The following is a 22,126-nucleotide window of genomic DNA, read 5'->3' on the forward strand; positions in this document are numbered from 1 at the left end:
GCAGTCATGGGTGAACAGGGAGTACAGGAGAGGGCTGAGAATGCACCCTTGTGGGGCCCCAGTGTTGAGGATCAGTGCGGTGGAGATGTTGTTACCTTCCCTCACCACCTGGGGGCGGCCCGTCAGGAAGTCCAGGACCCAGTTGCACAGGGCGGGGTTGAGACCCAGGGTCTCGAGCTTAATGACGAGTTTGGAGGGTACTATGGTGTTAAATGCTGAGCTGTAGTCGATGAACAGCATTCTCACATAGGTATCCCTCTTGTCCAGATGGGATAGGGCAGTGTGCAGTGTGATTGCGACTGTGTCGTCTGTGGATCTATTGGGGCGGTAAGCAAATTGGAGTGGGTCTAGGGTGTCAGGTAGGGTGGAGGTGATATGGTCCTTGACTAGTCTCTCAAAGCACTTCATGATGACGGAAGTGAGTGCTACGGGGCAATAGTCATTTAGCTCAGTTACCTTAACTTGCTTGGGAACAAGAACAATGGTGGCCCTCTTGAAGCATGTGGGGACAGCAGACTGGGATAAGGATTGATTGAATATGTCTGTAAACACACCAGCCAGCTGGTCTGTGCATGCTCTGAGGACGTGGCTGGGGATGCTGTCTGGGCCGGCAGCCTTGCGAGGGTTAACACGTTTAAATGTTTTACTCACGTTGGCTACAGTGAAGGAGAGCCTGCAGGTTTTGGTAGCGGGCCGTGTCAGTGGCACTGTATTGTCCTCAAAGCGAGCAAAGAAGTTGTTTAGTTTGCCTGGGAGTGTTGAGTGTGAAAAACCCAGCAGCATTGTCATTTTTGGCACAAAACGGTGCTCCTGACACCTACTACCATACCCTGTACAAAGGCACTTAAATAATGTGTCTTGCCCATTCACCCTCTGAATGACATACACAATCCAAGTCTCAATTGTCTCAAGGCTTAGAAATCCTTCTTTAACTGGTCTCCTCCCCTTCATCTACACTGATTGAAGTGGATTTAACATGTGACATCAATGAGGGATCATAGCTTTCACCTGTATTCACCTGGTCAGTCTATGACATGAAAAGAGCAGGTGTCCTTAATGTTTTGTATACTCAGTGTACATGCATATATTATTACCAACCGGGGAATAAGACACAGGTCCTGATGCAGCTCAACCTCCAGCTCCAGTCTCAGCCCACCCTCCAGCTTCAGCCAAACCTCCAGCTCCAGCCTCAGCCCACCCTCCAGCCTCAGCCCACCCTCCAGTCTCAGCCCACCCTCCAGCTTCAGCCCACCCTCCAGCTCTAGCCTCAACCCAACCTCCAGCTCCAGCCTCAGCCCACCCTCCAGCCTCAGCCCACCCTCCAGTCTCAGCCCACCCTCCAGCTTCAGCCCACCCTCCAGCTCTAGCCTCAACCCAACCTCCAGCTCCAGCCTCAGCCCACCCTCCAGCTTCAGCCTCAGTCCAACCTCCTGCTGAGCTGAAATGGACTCTCCCAACAAAGTCCACACCTAAGAAACAACAACAAGAGAATCCAGACCAAACCAAATCAGTTCTATTCACGATGACCTTCACACCTTCATCAGGAAAAAAAACATAACTTTTACTGCAGTCTATCCAGTAAGCTACAAGACATCTGACCATATCACAACACTTAATGTTTTAGAGCGGCAGGTAGCCTAGTGGTTAGAGCATTGGGCCAGTAACTGAAAGGTTGCTAGATCGAATCCCCGAGCTGACAAGGTAAAAATCTGTCATTCTGCCCCTGAACAAGGCAGTGAACCCACTGTTCCTAGGCTGTCATTGTAAATAAGAATTAGTTCTTAACTGACTTGCCTAGTTAAATAAAAATCTAATATTTGGGGCCTGTAAATCTATGATTATGTCATAGACTGGTATTGATCAGACAATTCAATATACCAGATGCACTCTTAATTAACACCTCTCCCCCAGTCTCTCTTAAGGACACCTCAGTCTACCGCAGTACAACTGATCCAGTATCAGTGGGCAGTTGTGTGAATCTGAACTACAGCCAAACATCCTGTGACAAACTTTACCTGGTTCCAGATCAGTGGGGGTAAACCAGCCTGGGTAGCATCTGGACAGACCTACACCCTCAATGTGACTGTTGGTGATGGAGGGCTGTACTACTGTGAAGCAAGAGATGATCACAGCATTGAGAGTATTGAAGGTAAAAAAGGGGCCCATAGGGCACAATCTTTGGTTAGATATACTTTAGAGATCTTTTTGTAATAAATGTGTGCTGTATTTTCAGGGCAAGAAGAGTCTGTTTACCTAATGGTTTTTGGGATTGTAGCAGAAACTTTTGGGTTCTTTTTGCTTGGCAGCCTGGGTGGTAAAGGATATTCCTGGCCTCAATGCAAAATTATTTATTTATGTTGTGTTTGTGCTTTGTACAGTGGGGCAAAAAAGTATTTAGTCAGCCACCAATTGTGCAAGTTCTCCCACTTAAAAAGATGAGAGAGGCCTGTAATTTTCATCATAGGTACACTTCAACTATGACAGACAAAATGAGAAAAAAAAATCCAGAAAATCACATTGTAGGATTTTTAATGAATGTATTTGCAAATTATGGTGGAAAATAAGTACAGCTATGCTGTATCTTCTTTGATTACTAAGCATTTAGATTGTAGCTCATTTATTTACAAAATGCCAGTCAATAATGTAATTCTCTGCTTCTCCTGAACCTATAGAAGACATTTGTATTAGCATATCTTCAGCATGTGTTGTTTAATCTGCTGTAAGGACCTTAGAGCTTTACACCTGTTCCTCTCTATGTGTTCTCTCCACAGAACTCCCTGTTTGGGACGGTGCACACTAACCAGGCGACGGCCGAAGAGGAACCAGCAGAAGACCAGCCTGAGTAGATCCACTATGGCGAGGAACCAGAGGAACCTGCAGAAGACCAGCCTGAGGAGATCCACTACGGTGAGATTGACTTCTCCAAACTTCGGCTCAAAGAGACCCCAGCTGCAGCCCTGGACAGGGAACAGGGGCAGGAGAGTGAGTATGCTGAAGTCAGTGTGACCGGGAGAGGGGCCCAGGAACCTCCAGTTAACGACCTAGATAGGGTTTACGCACAAGGGGATAAGAAAAGTAATTTTTAAGTATTTTTGGTATGTACAGTATGTATTGAGTATTTGTTTTCTATTGGCAGATTTTTTATTTCTAACTTTGTGCAACTCAATTATTTGCATATATGTTGAATTTTCTGGTGTGAAAAGTGCTTAACTGATTAAAAGTGTGGGTTCCACAAGCTATAGCGGATTCACCTGATTGTGCAACTGAAGGCTGTTTAAAGCCACATAAAGTCAACTATGACTGCAGTGCTTGCTCTCTGGGGTTTTAGGCTCGGTTTCTGTATAAGCACTTTGTGACAACTGCTGTTGTAAAAAGGGCTCTATAAATACATTTAAATGGTTGATTGCTTGAGGAGAGACACAAAATGAGCTGGAGAAAGTGGTTTGAATCAAGACAGGAAGTTGGTGAAGTAAGTGTAAATAGCCTGACTGATGATCAAATCTATTGGTCACCGTTTCCCTTTTCTTTAATACAGTTATCTTTATAATATTATATACAGTCCATGTATCTTTTTAGGAGTTATCATGTCCATTTTTATGTTGAGTGTTGATCAAAAGACACAATTAAGGCAGATTGAGGTTGTTTATTAATTGCATTGAAATAAAAACATTTAAATAAAATTTCCATTGAATGTATTATTGGTCCAATATTGAACATAACGTAAACATTATATCATAATCATGCATTTTTATTGAAGACAATACAAGTTGCCAAAAATTGCGAATCTTTCACCCAATGGAATTCAGTTAAAATGTTTTGGTTTCCCTGAGCCAATCAGATGTAATTCCTCCACATGTTCCAAGCCAATGGCCATTCAGTAATCTCAGTGACTAGTGAGAGACCAGCAGTGCATTTCAAAAGATGTCGTTAATATTCTGCAAAATGTTCAAATGTATATGGATATTAAACCTTGTTATGATAAGAGATGATTATTTGGGCAAATAGCTTGTAAACAAACATCCAATGCCTTTGTACTTCATTGCAAGATGTCAGTAAGGCAGTACTACACATTGATTCTACTCAAATATCCATTGACAGTGAGTGGCGACTGAACTGCATTCATTAGTGATGCAGTCGTATCATATTATTGTATTGTCTTACAATTTAGAACCTTTGCTTTACATCTACCCACATATACTAAATGCAGTTTCCCCCAAGCTGCAATCAGTTTGTCAGTCACTTTTTCTTACCCCCCCACCCTACCCATCCCCACCATATTGCAACATAAGTGTAGTGTAATGTCCAATAGTCTAAACTTTCTCTCTTCGACTCATCTGGGTCTATGCGTCTCCATTCCTGACCCTGTCCTCCAGAGCCTTCAGCTCTCCCTCCACCTGTTGGGGGAGGTCGGCTCCCACCTGCTGGGTAAAGTACGCCCGCAGCTCCTGGGTCTCCTTCTCCCAGAAGGCCTTGGGCAGGTCGAAGAGGGCCCCCATGTCCACCTTGCTGCCCAGGCCCTGCAGGTTGATGGCTCCCTCCTGTGGCACCCAGCCCACCAAGCTCTTCTTTGCTGCCTCGTCCTCCCTCTCGCGGCCGCAACGCTTGAAGATCCACTCCAGCACGCGGGCATTGTCCCCGAAGCCTGGCCAGAGGAAGGAGCCCGACGTGGGGTCCTTACGGAACCAGTTGACATGGAAGATCTTGGGCAGGTGGGTGGGGGACTTGCGGGTCTCCATGCTGAGCCAGTGGGCCAGGTAGTCACCGAAGTTGTAGCCGAAGAAGGGGCGCATGGCGAAGGGGTCATGCATGATAACTTTGCCTGGGGAGAAGAAAATAGTTTTAATCAAAAGGTCATTGCTTTATACATTGACACTGCTGGAGAGGAATCAGGGGATATTAGTCCGAGATATGTTTTTCCTGTTCTATTCTATAATTTTACATTGCACCTTATAGACAGCTCATATTCACTTAAATTACAAACAAAAAAATGTAATTCTATGACAAGCTCTTTAATGAGGTTTATGGGGTACTGTACCTTTGTACTCAGCAGCTGCTGTGGCCTCAGACCTCATAGAGGCTCCCACAAACACACCGTGACGCCAGCTAAACGACTCATACACCAGTGGGACACCTGGGAAACAGAGAGGTCAGGGGTCAGGACATAGCCAACAGTGTGACAGTGTCCCACAGTGACACACTGGGAGCAAGAACTTTAGAACATACAATTTCAAAACAGTTACAATACAGAATAATCTATTTTCCAGTTACATTAACCAAACGGTATAATTGGAACACTGGATATACCACCAGAGGCTTGCTGATTAGGAGTGTCTACTACATGAATACAATGACAATCTAATATTATTCCTGTGGTATATGAGTTCCTAAACCAGTGTTTCAGTCATTGGATCAGTAGAGGCCACTCACCCTCTGGCCTCCTGCCCCCAAAGATGATGGCATCGATGGGCACGCCCTCGTCACTCTCCCACTGGGGGTCGATGATGGGACACTGGGCCGCCGGGGTACAGAACCTGGAGTTGGGGTGGGCACACGGGGCAGAGTCTCCTGTGGAAGAAGAGAAAGAGGGTGAATACTATTAACAGAATAAAACATTATGACTGTATAGAAATTAGAGGGTACTAGTACATGAACATTTCTACACCATTTGATTTGATGGTATGCATATAAATAACATAGAAACATGAATACATTGTTCTTAATGCTACTAGATTCATAGATAATTGCTATGTAGTGATTTACAAAGAGTTTACTAATGGCTAACTATAAGTAGTTTATGAGCAGACATTCTACTGAAGTGTTACTGTGTACTTTCTACCCAATGACAACACAAGGACAGTGTCACACCATGTTGACCCACTGTAGTGTTAACAGGAGGCACTGTTAACACTACAGTGGGTCAACTCTACCTGTCCACTGTTAACACTGCAGTGGGTCAACTCTACCTGTCCACTGTTAACACTACAGTGGGTCAACTCTACCTGTCCACTGTTAACACTGCAGTGGGTCAACTCTACCTGTCCACTGTTAACACTACAGTGGGTCAACTCGACCTGTCCACTGTTAACACTACAGTGGGTCAACTCTACCTGTCCACTGTTAACACTACAGTGGGTCAACTCGACCTGTCCACTGTTCTTTTTTATTTTACCTTTATTTAACTAGGCAAGTCAGTTATGAAAAAAATCTTATTTTCAATGACAGCCTAGGAACAGTGGGTTAACTGCCTTGTTCAGAACAACAGATTTTCATCTTGTCAGCTCGGGGACTCGATCTTGTAACCTTTTGGTTACTAGTCCAACGCTCTAACCACTAGGCTACCTGCCGCCCCACTACAGTGAGTCACTACACTACAGTCAACTCTACCTGCTTTCCAGGATTTGCCGTGCCAGTCGGTCAGGGAGACCCCTGCAGCAGGGGGGTCCAGTCCCTCCCACCATACCCCTCCGTTGCTGGTCTCGCCCACGTTGGTGAACACTGTGTTTTTGGCGATGGTCGCCATGGCGTGAGGGTTGGTCTTCAGGGACGTGCCAGGAGCCACGCCGAAGAAACCGTTCTCTGGGTTGATGGCCCTGAGTTTACCTGAGGAGAAAGTGACAAGGTGAGTCACAGACATACATTAATGGATTTGTTCCTTGAAGGAAGTGATGTAGTCAACTTAATCATTTCCTCTCTAAGAAAAGGAGGGGAAAGGACTTGACAAGTGGGAGTTGCTGGTTATAGTTGCAATGGGTTGTACAATTTGTCTGGCCATGAAACGAATAACTTGAGTGTGAATGCTCTAGTGTGTTACTGTTTGAGCCTTTACTAGTGTGAATGCTCTAGTGTGTTACTGTTTGAGCCTTTACTAGTGTGAATGCTCTAGTGTGTTACTGTTTGAGCCTTTACTAGTGTGAATGCTCTAGTGTGTTACTGTTTGAGCCTTTACTAGTGTGAATGCTCTAGTGTGTTACTGTTTGAGCCTTTACTAGTGTGAATGCTCTAGTGTGTTACTGTTTGAGCCTTTACTAGTGTGAATGCTCTAGTGTGTTACTGTTTGAGCCTTTACTAGTGTGAATGCTCTAGTGTGTTACTGTTTGAGCCTTTACTAGTCTGTCATTGTCTCTACAGAAGCTCGGAGTCTCAGAGTGTGTGTTGAGTGTGCATCCCTCCCCTCACCCTGGCTGTCAAACTTCATCCAGGCGATGTCGTCTCCCACACACTCCACAGTCCAGCCAGGCAGCGCAGGCTTCATCATGGCCAGGTTGGTTTTCCCACAAGCACTTGGGAACGCCGCCGCCACGTAACGCTTCACTCCCCGAGGATTGGTGATGCCCAGGATCTAGTGGGAGAGGAGTGACAGGAAAGAGAGAACGAGAGAGAGGGAGATATTTTCAGAGAGGGTAGGTGTTGCATTGACTGGGCAGTTTCTCCGGTAAATTAGGAACATCAGAAGGGACTAACTACTCACTGCTACTGCATGAGGCACTGACTGTGTCACATACAGTATGCTCAGATCTGAATCTGGAAACCCATCTCCTGATATCGCAGAATTCACGCAGAATTCACTCACAGAATTCACTCTTTTACTCATTACTATGTTCCCTGTCTTCAACCCCTGTCTGCTCTTCATGTCTAAGATACAGTATTCCTGTTGGGACCCCTTCAAAAAAAGGGAATACATTCCTGTCTGTGCACCCCTACCAGGTCTCTGTTCTCACCAGCATGTGTTCGGCCAGCCAGCCCTCATCCTTGGCGATGCGCGAGGCGATCCGCAGAGCGAAGCACTTCTTGCCCAGCAGGGAGTTGCCTCCGTAGCCGCTGCCGAAAGACAGGATCTGCCTGGTGTCTGGCAGGTGGGAGATCAGCACCTTCTCTGGGTTGCACGGCCACGAGTTGACCAGGGGAGCTGGGAGGAGCGGAGGAGGAGGTGGGGAGCATGGGAGGAAGATGGTGATGGAGGGGTGGATTTGAAAGCAAGGGATGGAATAGATGGAGAAAGACAAAATGAGGTGAGGCAAATGGTGAACGGCATACTGCTGAACATGTATAATTATGTAGGATACAGTTGAAGTCAGAAGTTTACATACACGTTAGCCAAATACATTTAAAATCAGTTTCCCAATTCCTGACATTTAATCCCAGTAAACATTCCCTGTCTTAGGTCAGTTAGGATCACCACTTTATTTTAAGAATGTGAAATGTCAGAATAATAGTAGAGAGAATGATTTATTTCAGCTTTTATTTCTTTCATCACATTCCCAGTGGGTCAGAAGTTTACATACACTCAATTAGTATTTGGTAGCATTGCCTTTAAATTGCTTAACTTTGGTCAAACGTTTCAGGTAGCCTTCCACAAGCTTCCCACAATAAGTCATTGTCCATTTGGAAGACCCATTTGCGACCAAGCTTTAACATCCTGACTGATGTCTTGAGATGTTGCTTCAATATATCCACATCATTTTCCATCCTCATGATGCAATCTATTTTGTGAAGTGCACCAGTCCCTCCTGCAGCAAAGATGATGCTGCCACCCCGTCCTTCACGGTTGGGATGGTGTTCTTCGGCTTCCAAGCCTCCCCCTTTTTCCTCCAAACATAATGATGGTCCTTATGGCCAAGCATTTTTATATTGGTTTCATCAGACCAGAGGACATTTCTCCAAAAAAGTACAATCTTTGTCCCCATGTGCAGTTGCAAACCATAGTCTGGCTTTTTTATGGCTGTTTTGGAGCAGTAGCTTCTTCCTTGCTGAGTGGCCTTTCAGGTTATGTCGATATAGGACTCGTTTTACTGTGGATATAGATACTTTTGTACCTGTTTCCTCCAGCATCTTCACAAGGTCCTTTGCCGTTGCTCAGGGATTGATTTGCACTTCTCGCACCAAAGTACATTCATCTCTAGGATACAGAACGCGTCTCCTTCCTGAGTGGTATGACTGCTACGTGGTCCCATGGTGTTTATACTTGCGTACTATTGTTTGTACAGATGAACGTGGTACCTTCAGGCATTTGGAAATTGCTTCCAAGGATGAACCAGACTTGTGGAGTTCTCCAATTTTTTTTCTGAGGTCTTGGCTGATTTCTTTTGATTTTCCCATGATGTCAAGTGAAGAGGCACTGAGTTTGAAGGTAGGCCTTGAAATACATCCACAGGTACACCTCCAATTGACTCATATGATGTCAATTAGCCTATCAGAAGCTTCTAAAGCCATGACATCATTTTCTGGAATTTTCCGAGCTGTTTAAAGGCACAGTCAATTTAGTGTTTGTAAACTTCTGACCCACTGGAATTGTGATACAGTGAATTATAAGCGAAATAATCTGTCTGTAAACAATTGTTGGAAATATTACTTGTGTCATGCACAAAGTAGATGTCCTAACCGACTTGCCAAAACTATAGTTTGTCAACAAGAAATTTGTGGAGTGGTTGAAAAACGAGTTTTAATGACTCCAACCTAAGTGTATGTAAACTTCCGACTTCAACTGTACGTGATATGCAACAATGTTGTTGTTTTCCAAGTTTATGATATAACTTACAAGATGGGGATAGAGAGAGAGTCTCTGGGCAGTGGTACCTTTCAGTGGGAGAGGTTGCCCGAGGGAGTGCTGGCAGCGCACAAACTCTGCCCCCTGTGACAGCTTGTCCATGACTGGGGTGCCCATGCGTGTCATTATGCCCATGCTGGCCACCACGTAGGGCGAGTCCGTCACCTGCACGCCAAATTTAGACAGCGGAGAGCCCACCGGGCCCATACTGAAAGGGATCACATACATGGTTCGACCTGAGGAAGAATGAGGAAATTAAGTAATTAACATTTTTATTGAGTGTTAGACATTATTTCCCATTACAGACAAGTCTCAGTTGGCTAGTTGAAAGCCTTGGTGTCTCAATAAAATGTTACTGTTTCAGAGATTCATTAAACCCCACACTTCATTCCTAAACTCTACCATTTGATATTTAATGACTCTTGACCCTCTTACTGTCTAAATAGTCTAATTAGTCCAAATTGAACTTCAGTAGTGTAACATTATAACACAACGTTGATAGACAACTATAACATTTGCCACTGACGCCTTAGCTAGTTATTTTAGAGGTTTAGGCCGGTTTTCTGTGAGGCAAAAATAGGCATTTAAAAAAGTGACAAACCCAATTTGAATGAAGACTGACAGTCCATTACAGACAACTGATACAGGCAGCTGAAACTATGGAGAGGTTGTGTTAAACCTCTTGTCTGAAAGCCCCAGAGTAGAACGGTGTGTACAGTACAGTACCTGCCATGCAGCCTGGGAAGCGGTCCTTCCTGGCCTTCTGGAAGTCACCCTCACTCATCCAGCTACCCAGCTGGCTCTTAGCCCCCCCACCGGGGATGGGGATGGTGTCCCTCTGGTTCTTGGTGACGATCACCGTCTTACTCTCCACGCGAGCCACATCCTTGGGGTCTGTGCGTGCCAGCCAGCTGCCCAGAGAGAAAAGCCATAAACAGACTATTAATGATCTTATAATTCTTTATGGCAATGAATATAACAGGCCTGGAGTCTTTTGTTGATCTCAAGGGCCACAGTGAAAAAGTGACCCAAGAGATTCTTTGATGTATGACTGAAATTGTTTCAGGTTAATATTACAGAGTCAGACAGATAACTTTGTTTGACAGACTTAGTACTCTAAATAACGTACATTCAATTTAAGAATATTTTTAATGTATTCTGCTCTACATTAACTTAGATCACTAGTGAACTTAACCTGCTTTGTGACATTAAGACCCAAATTCCTACTAAACCTGTGTAGCAGTGATCACAGCAGCACTCACCAGTTCTCATACTTCGGTAGCTTCTTCACCATGCCCTCCTTCTCCAGGCCAGCTAGGATGTGGGCCGACTCTTCTGCACTCCCCGTCACCACATACACATTGGCAGGCTTGCACTCATCCACTGCCCCCTTCACAAAGTCAGCCACCGCTGGGGGCAGAGAGGGGATCGAGGCCAGGGAGCGGACCCCCACAGATGCCCCCACGCCAACCCGTCTGTACCAAGACACAGGGAGGTAGAAGTGGGTGTGTTACAGAGGTTTACAGGGGAGGAACTGTATTCAAACATACTGTACCATACAGACATGATATTAGGTTGCTGGCTGATAGCAGCTGTAAGACGAGCAATACTATGATAATTTAGCAACTCGCAAGATGTGCCCCAAATGGATATCAAATTTAAATCTGGTGTTAAAATAGGCAACACAATAGGAACAACATTTAAATACTGGGTAGCAAGACGCACAATCAGCCCCTTCAGTGTGGTTTCAGGGATGCAATTCTATTGAGAGTAGATTACAGGAAAATGTGTCACTACATTCTTACTATTAGTGCTAGTATTAGAGCAATCCACAGGTAAATAATGCAATGGGGTAATCGACTAATGTAGTGTCACTGAGGAGTAGACTTGGGTTCTTCTCCAAACGCATTCTTGGGAATTTTGTTTTACCTAAACCCCGGAAAGCACTGTGAATGTGTTACTTCTGAACATAGTCTAGAATAACATTTCATTATCAGGTGTATGGTTAGAAACAAATAATACCCATACATGTTCACTATTATTTAATCATCTGCACGAGACAGACATCACTATGACCTAAAACTCAGATTACTTTTAAGAGGACAGGCCATCGACAGACCTGACATATCCCTAACCAGCGTGGCTTTCCTGCTCTTCCTTGGGCTCCTTAATTATATAACTGAGTAGCAGGAAGTTGCCATTGGGATGCAAACTACAGCCAAGGGCAGTGCAACCTGAGACTTTAGCTCAGAGCTCTTTATAATGGTGGTGGCACGTAGGGGGGCTTTCTTTTGTTTGTTAACAGCACAGTGTTCACAAGCAAGGGCAAAACACAATCAGTTACAACATGTGTGAGACCTCTGGCTAGCTGACTAGAAACACCAGGCGAGATGGTTGATGGTCTGACTTTAAAAAAAGTCTGAGGAGGATTCTGTGTGCTCAGATGCACTCTTCAATTGAAACTTTGTTAAAAAAAAATACAAAATAACTCTTTATACTGACTTGTCTAGGAACCTCTGGAGCTGGTTTGGCTAACTCTTTGTCTCTAGGAGCTGCATCATAATTTGACTTGCATTCCAACTCATGGCTAGGTCTATTGACTAATTTGGCTAAGAATTTAAATCACACTATTCTTCCTTGGTAGCTAGGTGAAAGACAGGTTCCGGTAAAAGGGCTGACAAAGTCTGTCCCAATTGGCTGCATTGTGGGTGTCATTAAACTTCCTGTGTAAACAACGGCCATTTCTAATGCAAGGGTTAAAGGCTGCCCAGTGTCCTAGGTGCAAACTGAGAATATAGATTGTTGTTGATGGGAAAATGCCCAATGTCACAGGGAACAAGTATTGTTTAAACACTGTTTAACCATTTATGTGATGAGAAGTCATCTTAGATCTTCTCCAGTTTATGAAGTCTATTATAAGTGATTCATTTCTGCATGCAGTCGACCAGATGTGTGTATTGAGAAACTTCAGACTGGGAGGGAAGGAGAGAGAGACCTTTTGCCCACAAAGTACTGAGCAGGAAAAGAGAGAGCAAGCAAAAAAAAATGAACCATAAGAGGAGAACTGTTAGGCTTTCCACCCTTTCCTCGGTGTAGATTGCCATTCTCAGGAACAGGTCACTGCAAGCAGACTACTGAACATCTATTGAGTACATACTGTAGGAGCTTTTGTCCTTTCATGTTGAGCCCAATTGTTAGAGTAATCACTTGAGCGTCTGTCTATAACTTAACTCACGGTAAATAAGAATTAGGGAGCCAAGAGTGAGTGGAGTTTGGTTTCTCTTTTTCCATTAAACCAGGGATCATCAACTAGATTCAGCCAAGGGGTGATTTCTTTTCTTGAGCAGATGGTCGGGGGGCCGGAACATAATTACAAATAATTTGTTGACTGCAAATTGACCGCAAGAAGCCCAAACAGATATAATATTTGACTAAAATGTCATAATTTCAAACCTTGCTTACATTTCTATACATTCTCGCTATAATGCTTGGGAATTCTTGAGAACAGATTTTCAAAATGTAAATAACTTGGAGCTGATTTCCTGGTGTTTTTACAGTGTTTTATGTATGTCCAACAATGAAAATAAAAATGAATAAAATAACAATTTTGCTCAGAAAACTTGGGGGCCAAATAAAACCACCAGTGGGCCAAATTCGGCACACGTGTTGTCAGTTGGGGAACCCTGGTTTAAACTTTCTTCCTCTTTTCTTACTCTTCAAAGGTCTCCCTCTCCTCCGTTTCACCTTTGACCTTTGATAGCTTATTTCATCCTCCTGCCCTCTCTCTCTCTGCCGCCCCATCAGTCCTCTTTATCCATCCCCCACTTTTGACAGATTGCCATGGTAGATGTGTAAGGTAAAGGGAGGACTGTGCTCAACATATAACATGTGCTCGTATGCATTGTATAAGCGCAACATGTTTCCATTTAAGGGTATGGCAAAAGTCCCAGCTTCCACTACAAGTACCATAGCAGCACTTCTGTACAAATCTGCTTGTGTCATTTTTCAATGTAGCTCACCATACCTATGTATGATATGTTACGAATTGCATTTTATAAAAAACATTTGGGTGTTGGTATGTGCTTCAATATAAAACACCTCTTTGGGCGAATTCACTTATACCCAAGTTTTCAGTCACAATTTGCTTATACCACATAAAATGACTTGCATGATATTAATAAAAATGAAGCGTGGTTTGTTGAAATGTTGTTAGATAGGCCTAATGCACTTTTATATTCGTATGAAAGGGTTAATAGTTCATTTTTGATAGGCTAACGTTACTTGATGAAGACATGCTGTTATAGCAACTCTGTGCTTTTGCCTTGAAACTAAAATGTAACGAGTGTAGCCTACAGACAAGAAAATAAACCCTTTAACTGTCTGCACACACATGCTTGTGAATTGTTGCATTATTCAAGAGTGTAATATGGTTTGGTTGCATTAGATTGAACTTCACTCAACTTTCTAGAGTTTTCCCCGTTAGTTAACACTATCAATGTTTCCCTTTACTGTGGGAATTGTGATCGAATCAACGCAATATTAGCCACTTTCAATGCAACATACCGAAACAAAACAAACTATACAATATTTAGTATGCAAAACTAACTATGCAAGAGGTTTTGTTCTAGGCAAAACGCATCGGAGTAGGATTCTATTGCATTGACAGGCGACTCAGGCCCATACTCTACACAGACAAGTGTGTCAAAGCCAATCAGAGCTGCAGTAGGCCTATATGCAAACAGACCATTGCCATATATGGATTTGTACCATTCACCAGTGGTGTAAAGTACTTAAGTACAAATACTTTAAAGTACTACTTAAGTCGTTTTTTGGGGTATTTGTACTTTACTTTACTATTTATATTTTTGCCAACTTTTACTCCACAACATTCCTAAAGAAAAGAATGTACTTTTTACTCCATACATTTTTCCTGAGACCCAAAAGTACTTGTTACATTTTGAATGCTTAGCAGAACAGGAAAATGGTCCAATTCACACACTTATCAAGAGAACATCCCTGGTCACCCCTACTGCCTCTGATCTGGCAGACTCACTAAACATAAATGCTTTGTTTGTAAATGATGTCGGAGTGTTGGAGAGTGCCCCTGGCTATCTGTACATTTTAAAACAAGAAAACTGTGCTGTCTGGTTTGCTTAATATAAGGAATGTGAAATTAGTTATACTTTTACTTTTGATACTTAAGTATATTTTAGCAAGTACATTTACTTTCGATACTTAAGTATATTTAAAACCAAATACTTTTAGACTTTTATTCAAGTAGTATTTTACTGGGTGACTTTCACTTAAGCCATTTTCTATTAAGGTATCTTAACTTTTACTCAAGTATGGTAATTGGATACTTTTTACATCACTGCCATTCACTTTGAACTTGACTGTGTTTACAGCATGAGCGGTCGTGAGTAGATGAGCTTGTTTTAAGATAAAAGCAAGAGCTACACTACCGTTCAAAAGTGTGGGGTCACTTAGAAATGTGCTTGTTTTTGAAAGAAAAGCAAAAAAAAATTGTCCATTAAAATAACTTCAGATTGATCAGAAATCCAGTATAGACATTGTTAATGTTGTAAATGACTATTGTAGCTGGAAACGGCTGATTTTTTATGGAATATCTACATAGGCGTACAGAGGCCCATTATCAGTAACCATCACACCTGTGTTCCAATGGCATGTTGTTTTAGCTAATCCAAGTTTATCATTTTAAAAGGCTAACTGATCATTAGAAAACCCTTTTGCAATTAAACAAAGAAATCTGTTGTCCTGATTAAAGAAGCAATAAAACTGGCCTTCTTAAACTAGTTGAGTATCTGGAGCATCAGCATTTGTGGGTTTGATTACAGGCTCAAAATGGCCAGAAACAAAGACCTTTCTTCTGAAACTCGTGAGTCTATTTTTGTTCTGAGAAATGAAGGCTATTCCATGCGAGAAATTGGCAAGAAACTGAAGATCTCGTACAACGGTGTATACTACTCCCATTACAGAACAGCGCAAACTGGCTCTAACCAGAATATAAAGAGGAGTGGGAGGCCCCGGTGCACAACTGAGCAAGAGGACAAGTACATTAGAGTGTCTGGTTTGAGAAACAAGTCCTCAACTGGCAGCTTCATTAAATTTCTTGCATGGAATAGCCTGTAGATATTCCATTAAAAGTCAGCCATTTCCAGCTACAATAGTAATTTACAACATTAACAATGTCTACACTGGATTTCTGATCAATTTGATGTTAATTTAATGGGCCAAACATGTGCTTTTCTTTCAAAAACAAGGACATTTCTAAGTGACCCCAAACTTTTGAACGGTAGTGTACATGTTGTGACTTGTGCACATTTGTACATTTCCTTTGCTAGTTAGTGAGTTATTAGCCCAGTTATAGCTAATTTGTAGTCAGCAATGGCACAAAACATGAGCACAAAAAATGTGCATTTCTTGACATCTTTGAAAAGCGAGTCAGGTAAAGAGCTTTTTTTGTCTTAAAGGGGCAGTGTTGTATTTTGAGACAGGCTAAAATAAGCTAAGTAGCCAATAGGCAGAGGGTAGCATAATTTGGCTGATTCTCTGTAATAATGGTATGAGAATATTTATGCATTTTATTTTGAAACAATATTTTCAGTCACATCCTTGTCTGAATGACAAGTGGATAAACAAGTTAATGTCACGCCCTGCATGTTTTTTCAAAATTCGCATGGAATGTAGGCCTACATTGAACACCACGCATTGGCCGGCTCTGTAGGCTGAACGATAGAACAACTATTTCCATGTTAAAATGTTATGGGCCGCATTTTCTCCATAGTTTTTTATGGTAGGCCACTCTGGTAGGCCTACATTATGATCAAATAGCCACAGTAGCCTACTTGAACACTGTTAAAAATTACTTAAAGCGGGTACAGCCTCAGTGTTCACAGTAAATGTGCCCCGGAAGTTGCACAGAATTCTCACAACGTTCAAGTTTGCACTCAGCAGAACGGAAGTTTGCTCAGTGACAAAAAAAAGAGGGAACATTGCTTGTGACTACTGTGATATTTACAGTCAATTTGAGCTGTGGACCAAGAATGTTGCTTTGCCAGCGAAAACTAAAGGTAAGGCAAGGATGTAATGTGAATTGAAAAGTAGAATTATCTTTAGCCACCACGCTCCTCAGACTCTCCTTCAGATCTCGTAGTGGGAATAGGGCCTAGTCAGGGAGAAATGCGAGAACAAAGATAGCCATGAAAATGTATAATTTCTCAACCCCTGTGGCCCTCTCTTTGGGTTCCAGCTGGGCTTTGCTTAGTCTCATTTCCACAAGGACAATGCAACACACCTCCAAAAATGTAGACCAATCACTGTGCACCACACACAGTCACACCCACACTCCCCCCAAATTGAATGTTAATAACTTGGTCCATAGTGCATTTTCAGGAACTGAGCAGAAATGCACATATCACATGCAACCTACATACAGAAAAAAATATTTCATAACACATAGACATGCAGAAGTAAGGCATTGAAACTTCTATGTCAATTAGGCGGCTACACAAATCCTGACAATCTCGAATTCACTATGATGCTGTTTCAACACACACACACACACACACACACACACACACACACATAGAACCCTCTCAAGTTTGTAAGACTGACAGTGTCATGCAGTTCACTCTGAAAAGTAAGGCAAGATGCACTCAAGACTGCTCACATACTTGTTAGTCTCTGTGTGACGTCACCAAACAGCCTAGGGAAAGAGTGGTGAAGAGAAAATGGAATGACAGAGATTCAAAGCAATAGGATCTTGAAATTCTGTCCGTCATTTTCTATCTCAGAGGCGAACAACTTTTGAAATCTGTCCGGTCAGGTTTGTGTACTGCCAAATCGGTCAGACACAAACCAAGACACACAAAGTTGTGTGTGCTGTGCTATATGTCTGTGGCATTTTCTATTAAGATCTTTCTTTATAGTTCAGTGACATTGGGGTCATTCCATGTCATTTCAGCAAGCCGTTACACCCACCATCTCAGATTGTTTTGAAATCATTTCTGCAGTTAGAAACAGATAAGATTAGCATTCCTGAACCATTATTTTGTTGAAATTTTATTTGATTTATGAGAAATAAACTATTTGATGGCACTCAAATTGTACCTTTGAATTTATAGGATTCACATAATATTCAACAAATTTAATCCTACCATTGAGTAAGACATGAGGAATCCAATAAAATGGTCAAAAGCCTGAGATCTGAGATGGTGTGTGTCGAAATCCTCTTTCTTGTGCTTTTTGAGGTGGAATGACTACTCATTGGCTAGCTTGGACTTATTCTTTCCTCTGATCATTTTAAAACAAGACTGTCAATTTAACAACAATTGACTATCAATTTAACAACAATTGACAATCAAGTTGGAGATGATGAATGGCAGTGCCTTGCATAGTCTTCAATATGACTTTCCATTCAACAATGAGGATATTTAATCCTAACTTTACCGAGATGTAATCTCTAGTTTATGTGTCCTTAACATTTGGTTACAATGCATCTCTGATATTCCCTGAGTTTTCCATCATAAATGTATACCCTATCATCATAAGGATGTTTACATAGGATTGCTGCCAACAGCCATATCATGAGCGAAATTGAGATAACTGGTAAAAGTATCCTATCCACTATAGTGATATTACTAATTCATGACAACTCATTTTATACCATCATCACCATTTCATAATTTGCCTACTGCAGTTGCAACATTTTAAATGTAGCAAGGCTGGGAACAGTTCAAATAGACATCGAATACACTATGTACAGGATACTGTGCGCCATGGTTAGTCAATACGGAAATAATATGTTTCAAATTGCAATATGCTAGATACTCGCCTTCTGATAACTCCAAGCAAAAGACACGACATCTTGTAAAATATAAAATTAAATAGATATCTTTACAAAAAGAGGAGAGACGTGTGCGCTTTAGGACCAACCACAACTCATATCGGATTGGCCTATGAAAAAGAACTCCAATGTTGAGGTAACCTGGTGTAGGCTAATGAGCAACGAGAGAACCTTGTACTTTGCAACACGTGTAACTTATCGGAGAGGCATACGCCTTGATCCAGGTTCTGCGCTTCGTTCTCCAAACAGCAGCCTATTGACGATGCCTGATAACTTCAATGCAAACAAATAGCCTACCGATTGCATATATACACCAAGCTAAATGTATATTTCTTTCGTCAAGTAATACAGCAGTAGTCTTGGCTATTGATAACGCTGTCCGTTCAGCAAAGGTTAGGCTATTAAACAGAACTGTCTGAAAACAAATAGAAGGTCTGAGTGGTGTCTCTCATGTTAAACTTGTTTGTTTTCTATAACACTGCAAATAGGAAAAACAAAGTAGATCATTTCATACAACTATCTTATCCTGTCCCTGCTCCTACTGTACATATCCACTGTTTACAGCCCATGCAACAAAAACGCCTCTACCGGCTGATGCAAGTTCTGACGTTTCTGTATCAGCCAAGACAGAACAGCCACCGTGGTGACTGGCACGTACCGCATATGGATGGAGAATCAAATGTTTTGGAAGATAGTTGTCCACTTTTGGGTTATGCTCGAAAGGGACGTGAAGAGTCAGCTGAATAAATGCAAAGTCGTTGAAAAAGTAGTACAGCGGTAGGATGTCTCATGATGACAACTGGCTATTGAAATTCTCTTGACCCAGATGGTCTAGATGCGGGCAATCCAAAAGTGTTATTTATAATGGGCATAAAATAGTAGGCCTACCTGCGTTATTACACCCGCGACATATCCAGTGCTTAGGTTTAGCAGGATTCTGTCCGAACAGGATCATCCACCTCTCTGTTTTGGCCTGTTTCGTTCCGGAACCGGTACCTCTCGTGGCATGAAAAATTATTATAACTTTTTGCAATGTAAAGTAGATTATAATAAACGCAATCAAAGTTCATTCGAGTTGCCTCTTCGTTAACCCCCCCCCCCCCCCCCCCCCCCCCCCCTATGAGAAAGCATAACATTTAGCCACTGAGGATAAAGAATTTATTGAAAAAAATGGCTAGCTGTGGAGAGTAACCCAATAACACCGTAAGGCCTGCAGTCATAAACGCGCGGAAAATATCTCAGTGAACAAACAGCATGCAGAAAAAACGGCCCTTTCGCAATATTTCAAATAGTCTATAATCGCGGGAAAACTCAGGTTGGAAAGCAAATGGCTCCTGCTGAGAAGACTCTCAGTCTAATCTGTCAGCTGTAGGCTACCAAAACAGTTGATCAACTTCCAAATATTGTTTTACAAAGTAAAACAAGAGAGAGAGAGTGTAAGAGGAGTGTGGCGCAGAACGGAGCACATATGCCGTCACTAGGCAGTGAGATGTGCATCATTGGGTGAGTCAGTGAAACTAGAAAGCATTTTTAGGATTATAATTTCCTCCTCATATTGTAGCATTTAATACGTCTCCACACACCTAGGCTATTGATGGATTCAAGACAAGGTCGTTTTCATTGAGCTCAGATTCTCAGTTTGTCAGTGTCAAAGTAGCCTGTCATTTACGATCATGCAGTATTATGGTGCTTTCAAGACAACTGGTCGGAAAGTCGGAGCTCTAGAAAGAGGCCAGAGTTCCCCACTTGGAAATCCGAGTTGGATGACCGTTCAAAATCAATTTTCCCAGTCAGAGCTCGTTATTTCCCAGTCGTCTTGAACGCAGTAAAATCAGAAGTTGGAGATTTCACAGCTCCGAGTTCCCAGTTGTTTTGCCAGCATTAAAACAAGATTATGCCGAAGTCTTCAGTCATGTAAAATGACGTAGAATTGCATGAAATGCGTTTATAAAAGGCCAAACATTTCCCGGACCCAAGGTCACAGAAAAGGTTTCAACTACGCCAATGTGATGATATGCATGCAATGCTTTAGTATAACGGTTCCGGTACCTCAGAGCTCCCAATGTCATCCCCCTCTCACGCTCACTTTTTGTTCCGGCAACAAACCGATTTACAAATGAAGCACTGCATATGCCTACCTGTAGGATAAATAGGCCTAACAAATTACCTAGGCTATGCCATCATGATTGACACCTGAGTTATGGACAGATAACGGCATAACCAATCTTTTTTGTTATTGTTAACCTTTAATTACAGCAGGGGGTCATGCGGAGACCACGGTCTCTTTAGCAGATGAGCCCTGCATGAACACATCAATAAACAACAATTACACTATACATGAAAAACAAAACACGAAAAGCAAAACACAATCATATGAAATAAACATATTCTTCAGTAAAAAGGCCCTCTAACATCCACCGGAATTACCCTAGAGGCACCAACTTTAAGGACTTTAGGAGATCGTTTCCCCATGAGGCGCAAAAAGACTTCAAGCAGATTTACCTAACTGGGTGGAGATTGAATGGATCTCCAAGGTTAGCGATCCCTGAGTCCGGTTCTGGTAATTTATACATCTGAAGGTTAACAATGAGGTACTGTAAGGTATGGTGGAAGTTTATGCAACAGGGCTTTATTAACCTAGGGCGTTATAGACAAAAAGAGCGCAGTGCATCGATCTACGAGACTTCAATGAGGGCCAGCCTACTTTCTGTTACAGAATGCAATGATGTGTGCTGAGCCTATTGCCCATAATAAAGAGCAATGCGCTATGATAAACCGCGTCCAATGGTTTCAATACAGTGGCAGCTGCATTCATATAGACCAGGGGTCCCAAATTACATTCAGCTGTCGGACGATTTTTCCTTAAGGCCGGAACATACACTACCGTTCAAAAGTTTGGGGTCACTTAGAAATGTCCTTGTTTCTGAAAGAAAAGCCATTTTTTTGTCTATTAAAATAACATAAAATGTATCAGAAATACAGTGTAGACATTGTTAATGTTGTAAATTACTATTGTAGCTGGAAACAGCAGCTTTTTTATGGAATATCTACATAGGCGTACAGATTCCCATTATCAGCAACCATCACTCCTGTGTTCCAATGGCACCTTGTGTTAGCTAATCCAAGTTTATCAAAAGGCTAATTGATCATTAGAAAACCCTTTTGCAATTCTGAGCACCTCCTGTACCTGTCCCGAAGGTGTGATGTTCGGATGTACCGATCCTGTGCAGGTGTTGTTACACATGGTCTGCCACTGCGAGGATGATCAGCTGTCTGTCCTGTCTCCCTGTAGCGCTGTCTTAGGCGTCTCACAGTACGGACATTGCATTTTATTACCCTGGCCACATCTACAGTCCTCATGCCTCCTTGCAGCATGCCTAAGGCACGTTCACACAGATAAGCAGGGACCCTGGGCATCTTTCTTTTGGTGTTTTTCAGTCAGTAGAAAGGCCTCTTTAGTGTCCTAAGTTTTCATAACTGTGACCTTAATTGCCTACCGTCTGTACGCTGTTAGTGTCTTAATGACCGTTCCACAGGTGCATGTTCATTAATTGTTTATGGTTCATTGAACAAGCATGGGAAACAGTGTTTAAACCCTTTACAATGAAGATCTGTGAAGTTATTTGGATTTTTACGAATTATCTTTGAAAGACAGGGTTTTGAAAAAGGGACGTTTCTTTTTTTTCTGAGTTTAGTATTTGACATAACAGAATAAT

At 42.4% G+C, this 22,126-nt stretch overlaps 1 protein-coding gene across 1 annotated transcript; it reads right to left on the reverse strand.

Moving 5' to 3' along the window:
• Nucleotides 1-3,628: 3,628 nt before the first annotated feature.
• Nucleotides 3,629-18,430, reverse strand: LOC115195610 (phosphoenolpyruvate carboxykinase, cytosolic [GTP]). Its single transcript, XM_029755658.1, has 10 exons — nucleotides 18,399-18,430; nucleotides 10,807-11,019; nucleotides 10,271-10,455; nucleotides 9,574-9,780; nucleotides 7,719-7,906; nucleotides 7,177-7,339; nucleotides 6,385-6,600; nucleotides 5,428-5,565; nucleotides 5,036-5,131; nucleotides 3,629-4,819 (listed from the first exon to the last, which is right to left on the reverse strand). The coding sequence occupies exons 1-10, from the start codon at nucleotides 18,428-18,430 to the stop codon at nucleotides 4,341-4,343; spliced, it is 1,917 nt and encodes a 638-aa protein (XP_029611518.1). The 3' UTR covers nucleotides 3,629-4,340.
• Nucleotides 18,431-22,126: the final 3,696 nt, after the last annotated feature.

The sequence above is a fragment of the Salmo trutta genome, chromosome 6 (assembly GCF_901001165.1).
Source record: "Salmo trutta chromosome 6, fSalTru1.1, whole genome shotgun sequence".
Classification (NCBI taxonomy): domain Eukaryota; kingdom Metazoa; phylum Chordata; class Actinopteri; order Salmoniformes; family Salmonidae; genus Salmo; species Salmo trutta.

Excerpts from the sequence above, each read along its gene's own strand:
- LOC115195610 (XM_029755658.1), bottom strand. The coding sequence starts at position 18,430 with ATGTCGTGTCTTTTGCTTGGAGTTATCAGAAG. Across the intron at positions 7,907-9,573 it reads GCAACCTCTCCCACTGAAAG|CTCCCCTGGTCAACTCGTGG; the intron begins GTACCACTGCCC and ends CGCTCCTCCCAG. Across the intron at positions 5,132-5,427 it reads TGGGGGCAGGAGGCCAGAGG|GTGTCCCACTGGTGTATGAG; the intron begins GTGAGTGGCCTC and ends TCTGTTTCCCAG.